Raw genomic sequence first — 7,306 nt, 5'->3', positions numbered from 1 at the left:
CGCCCGGGCGGGGCCGCGCCCCGTCCGCCCTCTCCGTTGGTCCGTGTCGGGCCCACTCGTGTCACCGAGGGGACGCGACATCCGGTTGAAATCCGTTTTTCTCTCAATCAGAGGCATCGCCTTTTGGTGGCGATCCACCCTTTATTTATCTTCTTTCTCCTGTGGAGGTATTTTAGAGGAGCAGCAGCTCGTTCGGATGTTCTTCCCAAACTGTTCACTTGTCACCCCTTGGCTGCCTCTAATTGTGTAGAGAAGCAGCACCTTGCATTGTACTTAAAATGTCACTTGTGCCTCATGTGTACACATGGACCTTATTTCAATCGATGTGCAAACTAAGCAAATTAGTGATCGCTTAGTCAGTTAATCTAAAATCTGATCTCTCTTGCCAGTGAAATAAGCCCTTGACCTATTGGTGATTAAAATACCAGTACCATGTCTCACTATCACAACTCAGCATTCCTGGGAGATTTGGGGTCTTTATGGGACATTTCAGTCCACTGGATCGGATTAAATTCCAATATTGAGCAATTTGATCCATTTTATCTCAATTTTTGGTGAAAGAATATCCTGGCACTTAACCCCATTTGAGTCTGATCAAGGATTTTCATTCCTTCGGTGGGAGCAGTCTCCAGGAGAGAGCTAGTATTGGTTAAAATGTTCAGTTTGGGAGGAGAAGAGGAGGCTTAGTCCTTGGTGTGTTGTGACCAGTGGAAACATCTCGGTTGTTGAGAAGACATTTCAGGGGGAGATCATGACATCAAGGAGGGGGTGCTTGCCTCTTGAATATTAGCTTTCAGAAAGCTGACAGTGCATCTCTGCTTAGATCACCCAGCTAGTCAGAGAAAAATCTGAAATCTGTTAATTTTATGCAAAGAAGGTGCATCTATTCTGGTTTAGCCTGTAAAAAATTAAAGTGTTTAATAGCATGACTTTTATCAAAGTGAATTCTGAAGGCTGAATTGAAAAGTTATGTGTTTGCACTGACACTGTCTACCTTACATTTACAAAGGTGGTTTTAGTTAGAAAAAGCCAGGTTTTGTTTGTTACGTTCTTGTGGGGTTTTTTTCTTCTGGAGAAAGTCTGCCAATTTATGAGAATTTTTAAACTTCAGGAGGAAAAAACTGTGGACTCAACATGCATTTGTGCCATACATGTATTGTTGAAGACACGTTTATCTGCAACCCTGAAGTCTGCACTATGTTCTTCAAAAAATTTTAAATATCTTGTTGTTTGTAATGGGAAGAACAAGGTGCAATGTACTTATCTTTCTGTTCTTTACCATTTCTTGTACTAATGTTGTAAATGGCTTTTGAAAAACATTTGTTTTGGTAAAACATTGTTCTTGTTAGGCTATGATATTACATCATGGAAATCCTATTTTGCTTTGTGAAGGAGGACCTGAGAGAACTACGTGAAGAGCCAACTGATCCTCAAGCTCAGCAAGAAATAATTAACAGCATTGAAGAAGTTTATTTTTCCAATGATTCCTTTGATATTGTGAAGTATGAGTTAGAGGTAAGCTGTCGTCTTAAAAGGGAAGACAGTAATATAACAAAAAATGGCGGTCAAATGTATACTTGTTTCAATGAACTATTTTTCATTTTGTTTCTTATGTCTTGCATTAACACTGTACCCTCCCATCTCATTTTGCGCTTGTGTGGAGATCCTAACAGACAGTATTGGTATGGAGTCTCTTCTTTTAACGTGGTATAATTAATATCAGTTGTGCTCACAGGTACTTCATAATTTAAACTATGGTGAAAAAGCCAAAATAGTTGGAGAAAAAAAAAATCCATTCTGTATTTTGGGTATTTTTTTAGCAAGCTGATTTCAATGATTAGACAGGTTTTGTGTATGCATATATGGCTTAAAATAAGGTAACTTTCAGGTAATTATATTATGTGATGTAATTATGATAATACATTGTTTATTTTAACACTGATTTATTTCAGTATCCATCATTCGAAACAACGGATTAATTCTACAAATTAGATTGCAGAAGCAATAACATTTCTTTAATGGAATGGCTTAATTAGTTAATACTGCAAGTATATTTAACATCCTTTATTTTCTTACTGAATTTAATTTGTTGTTTACATGCAGAGGCTTCCTCCAGTGCTTAGTCTTCAAGAACTGGAAGAGTACAGAGACAAATTAAAACAACAGCAAGCTGCTGTAAGTAAAGTAGTTTCTACCATCAGCAACTTATTCTGTTGTCTCTAAGTCTAGCCAGAAGTGTAACTGAAAATGTTTTGATTTTTTTAAACATGTTAGATGTTAAGCAATTTTTTTTGTTAATATTGTGTTGTCTGCTTTCGTAGTGGAAAATCGTATCAGTAAATCATATAATTTATGAAATCATGGAAGTAAATCTTGATGATAAGTATAGTAACAAGCAGTGAATGTGCTATTTCTTTAGAAACTTGATTTCCTGAATATGCAGCTTTTCCTATGTATTTTAAGAAAAGTAACATTCAACTCAGTGTTGAATAGTGCAGTAGTATCTCTTTTTTGAGGGATTTCTGGCAATGTAAAACATAAAATGTTTTAAAAATTCTTCCTTTAGATTTGCTGTTTCCTCTTACTTTTCATTTTCCAATCTGTTAATTGTCCAAAGGCTTCCTAGTGAGTACTGGTACAGAATTATTACATAATAAAAGAAATGAAATGTAACAATAAACATTAACTATAATTTACGAGGGGAAATCAGGGTTGCAGCTTCTGAAAGGTACTTGTTACATTTTGGGCTTTTTTTTTTAATATTCATACATTTAATAATTGATTCATTGCTCTTTTAAACATGAATAATATGGTACAGGAAATGAATGTATTAACTGTGGCATTTGGAGAGTGTCTGCGAGTAAAATAACAGTAATAATCCTAATTCATGTCTTTGAAATGAATGAAATGTACAAAAAGAGAATATTGGATCATTAACAATACATAGAGAACAAGTTCCTTCTGCCTAAGATTGCTTTTCCCAGAATCATCTAGGTTGGAAAAGACCTTGGAAGATCATCTAGTCCAACAATTGAATATAAACCTGTGAAATTTTGTAAAATATTAGAAGTTGAGCAAATGAACATTCCATTTCTCATTAGGAGGTATAAGGAAAGAAGTTGAAAGTGGGTGGTGGTTTTGGGGGTTGTGTTGTATATTTTTTGTTTTTTTTTTAAAGTTTAAGAGGACATTTGATGGTTATTGAGATATGCTGGATAATCCTAATACGTGTTATCAGTGTCTTGGGCATTCTATCTGCACAATGGGAACTGGCTGCAGCTAGAGGGATAGTTTCAGTGCAAGGCTGCTAATAAATAGTAGGGATGAGAACTCAACAGGAGGTTTCAGGTAAATATGGCTCAGATATGTCTTTCTTTTAGAAAACAAACACAAACTCTCAAAGTCAAAACTTTTGACAAGAAACATGTGTCCAATTCTTCCCCTACCATCCTCCCCAGTCAGGATTGGGCTTTTCTTGTGTCTTGTATAATCTAGTCTAAATGTGATTCTGCTATAGAAAGGATTTGTTGGGTTTGTTTTCCTCCTCAGGCATGTGCCAAGTTGCTAAAATTTCTTGTATGCTTATGTCATATCCTTGTGTCATATTTCCAGGTGGAGTGTGAGAGACTGCTACGTTTTTTCTTCTCCAGTCTCAATTATTGTCCATTTATCTTGTGATATGTCATTTAGATTACTGTGTGTTTTAAAGGACATTAGTGTCCTTTGTGGAAGACTGTACTGCAGAATGTTGTACATTATTAGTTAAGTCCTAAAGATATTTTATTGCTGATTGTGAATAGATCATTAGATAGAGGACTCCAGAAGTCTGACAGATCACACAATACCACTGCTTTAGAAAAAGAATAAATAACTACCTTTTTCACTTCAGTGCCTGTATCTATAGCGGGTATAGGAGTTTACAGTAGTGGTTTAATTCCAACTTCTAAATTTCTGTAAGACAAAGTTCTCAAATGACTGTGAATTTTAAGTAACAGAGCTTAGATCTTCCACTTCTCACTGACTGTTACCATCTGCTTTTGCACAGCTGATCTTGGTCATGCCTTTGTTTTCGGGGTCACTATGTATTTTCTGTAGTTGTCCTATTACAGTCTTCCATTTCTTTGTATGGATTCCAACTCATTCAAGACTTCTTTAATATGTGTATCATAGTATCTTTAATTTTTCTAACGATCTTGGTACAGACAATTTGAATTAGGCTTTTTAGCTGTGTTTCTGTTTGACTTCATTTTAATTAGTAGACTGATACCCTCAGCTGTATATTTTTTTCTTCAGGAGATGAAATATTTTTTCCTGATGTGATTAGGAAAGAGAAATTTGTTTTTGGAGAAAATTGTTTGATTCTCAAAGATTGTTGTTGTTTGCATACTTTGATAACTGCAGCCACTTTCATTGCTAGCAATTGCAATTCTGGATTCCAAAAGTTAAGAATCAGTGCAATTGTATGGATGATGCCAAAAGGGGTGGGACAATTTGGAAATGAATGGAAGTAACCTGGGATAATATTGCTCATCCAAAAGAAAGGAAAGAGAATAGCTTGGAAGCTCAGAAAAGTGTTATCACTAAATTCAGGGGAAAAAAAAAAATCTGGGTGTGACAGATGCTTGACAGTATTGGGATTGTTATTAATCAAGGGTAACTGAGAACTTGCAAAACAAATTAAAAAAAGCAGTGTAAAAACTGAATATGAAAAGCATGTTTTATTTGTGCGTACTGCTTGATGAATCCCTTTAACAGTGAAGAATCAAACCAGTAGATTTGTACTAGGGCAATGCATGACTAGCAGGGGTATTCCTGTCCTAAAGTTTTTACAGGTATGGGGCTAGTGGGAAGAACAGGTTGGAAAAGGGAGGTAAAAATTTCACAGCATATAGACTGTGTAGTGAACAAAACTTCTTTAGAGCCCCAAGATCATATAGGCTTGCGTAGCGTTTGGCCTGATAATATCCTTTCCTGCCCAACCCCAGGTCTGGAGTGGTTCTTTTGCTCCTGCAGAAGAGAGCTTTATTATCTATAGAACAGTAAGAGGTTTTAAAATAATTTTATGATTCTGGCTGTTTTTTAATATGGAAGGAGGAAAGCATAGCTAGATATATGCCCCTTGTCAAGATTGCAGCTGGTGATACTGGAGTACTCTGAAGACCATTTGTATGCAGGTGCTCTTCCAGATGATGGGAACTGTCCTGGTGGAGCCACTCTTAAGTTTGTTACAGGAATGCTGATTGAAGATCCCAACTTTGTGCTATGTTTGACTAAGAAGTCAAATATATAAAGACCTCCTCATCTATCTTCCCCAGTAGTGTATTGTGGGCTGGTTTATTTTCATTTCTGAGAATACTGTTCCCCAAGAAGAATATAGAGCAATACCAATAATTTGTCATGTTTGAAATGGTTTCTTCGTGAATATTTGTATTCTTTGCTGAAAAATAAAACAAAACACACTGTTCTCGAGTTTGCATTTGTGTGACTGTTAGTGTTGGTTGCTTTTTTTTTTTAGGCTTGTGTGTTTACACACAAGAGACTAAGACACACAAGACTGTAGCAATGTCTATTTTTAAGTACAGACAGCAGCTCTTCGTAGCATTTCACTTACTGTTAGTTCAGAACAATGGAGAAAATTTTTAAATATGCATGTTCTATGTGCTAAAGAAAGGGTATAATGTGCTCAGGGTGAATATTCATTTGAACATTTTTTTTTTTTAATCAACATCAATCTGAAAGGTAGGTGTCCTTACAGCTTTCTTAGATCTCCATAGTAGATGGTTGACTTAAATTTGTACTCTAGCAGTAGCATAAGCAGAATGTAAACACTTGCAGTGTCCCATATTATTTGTTTTCTATTTTAGTGTGTTCCTTAATAAGCAAGAGAGGTAAGGGATTAATTTAAAAATGCCCACTAATTCCTAGATGGAACTGTAAACACTTTTCTTGTCTTGCTGCTAAGGAAAGCTGAGTGTAATTTTTAGGATTTTTTTTACCTTTACTTCTTAATAAATTTGGAACTACATGATACAGAATCACAAACTTGTGGTAGAACTTCAATATAGGGATGGCCTACTTAAATTGAGATTGCTATGTATCACGTGTAATATTCTTTTTAAGGTATCTAAGAAAGTTGCAGACTTGATTCTTGAAAAACAGCCTGCATATGTTCAGGTAAGACAACTAACTGTCACTTTTTAAGAGTAAGCCACTCAATTTTGTGCTGTTATAATGCTGCAGTTGTTTCATTGGGGATTAAATCTAGTAATTTGTTAGCGGAGATGCTAGTGCCTGGTTGGAACTAGCTGTCTATGCATGCTAATCATCTGTAGAGTGAAAAGAACCAAGGGTGTATTAATCTGGAGGCCATTAGGATGATAAAGGCTTTGGCATATGACTGTTTAAAGAAAGCTTTCTGAAAGCATGAATTCACAGGCTATTAGTCAATACTCGATTTGAATGAGCTTTAGTGCCTGTGTTTAAGAATGGTTTCAGATCTTTTTCAGTAAGAAAAAAACATCAGTAACTTTTCTTAAGAGTACCTAACCAGAAACCTGCCACTAATCTCAGGCAGTCATGAGAAGGAAGCATCTAAGAGAAGACTGAGCTGAAAATAGAGCCTCAACAAGCATAACTGGAACAACTGTCATTATGATTCTCCAAAGAGGTGTTTTTTCCACCCATTTAGTTTTACTAATGCCCCTGTACGTTTGGTCAGCTCGGCCTAATCTTATCTGATCTTCCAATGAAATGACTGAAAATTCTGCAGTGAAAACTTGATATTGTTATCAAAGTAGTCAGAGAATTATCTGGTGGTGGGTAATTCTTTGTGTGTACAGCACCTTGTGTAAGCATTGTTATACCAGTTATTATGGCAATCCTCATTTTGGTCAAGAAGCTGGAGAGAGTGTGGGAGGGCAATGATGGCTCTATTTGGTGGTGGTGGAGCTCACTCTTTCCTGCCCCCCTTCCTTTCTCCTCCTCTCTTCTTTAAGCTTCTTCCTGTTATCTCCCTCCCTTCCTTGCCTCCTCCTCCTCAGCTGACACACTGTTGTCAGTGTTAACTGACACGTGTTAGTTAACCCACGGTAGACCTCATGAAGCTGGAATTATTTTCCTCTTTCATCCAGAGGGCACAACTTCCTCTTATGCTTGCACTTACGGCCTGCACATCCTGCCTTAGTGGCCTTGCAAGTGTCGCATCTGTGCCCTGGCATTTTGCTGGGCAGAAGTTGATAACGTAAAGGAGGAACTGTTTCTGGTGAATGATGTAGCTTGGTGATTTGTCAGAATTATTTATATCTTT

At 36.6% G+C, this 7,306-nt stretch overlaps 1 protein-coding gene across 1 annotated transcript in view; it reads left to right on the top strand.

Annotated features, from left to right (window-relative positions):
• VPS50 (VPS50, EARP/GARPII complex subunit) overlaps positions 1-7,306 on the top strand; it is a 97,779-nt gene that overhangs the window by 10,176 nt on the left and 80,297 nt on the right. The window contains exons 3-5 of the mRNA XM_026843225.1: positions 1,393-1,515; positions 2,104-2,175; positions 6,121-6,174. Coding sequence (XP_026699026.1) covers positions 1,393-1,515; positions 2,104-2,175; positions 6,121-6,174 — 249 coding nt within the window. The remainder of the gene's footprint in view (positions 1-1,392; positions 1,516-2,103; positions 2,176-6,120; positions 6,175-7,306) is intronic.

This window comes from Athene cunicularia (genome assembly GCF_003259725.1).
Source record: "Athene cunicularia isolate RWA chromosome 2 unlocalized genomic scaffold, athCun1 chr2_part1, whole genome shotgun sequence".
Taxonomy (NCBI): Eukaryota; Metazoa; Chordata; class Aves; order Strigiformes; family Strigidae; genus Athene; species Athene cunicularia.
This window is presented reverse-complemented; position numbering and strand designations above follow the sequence as displayed.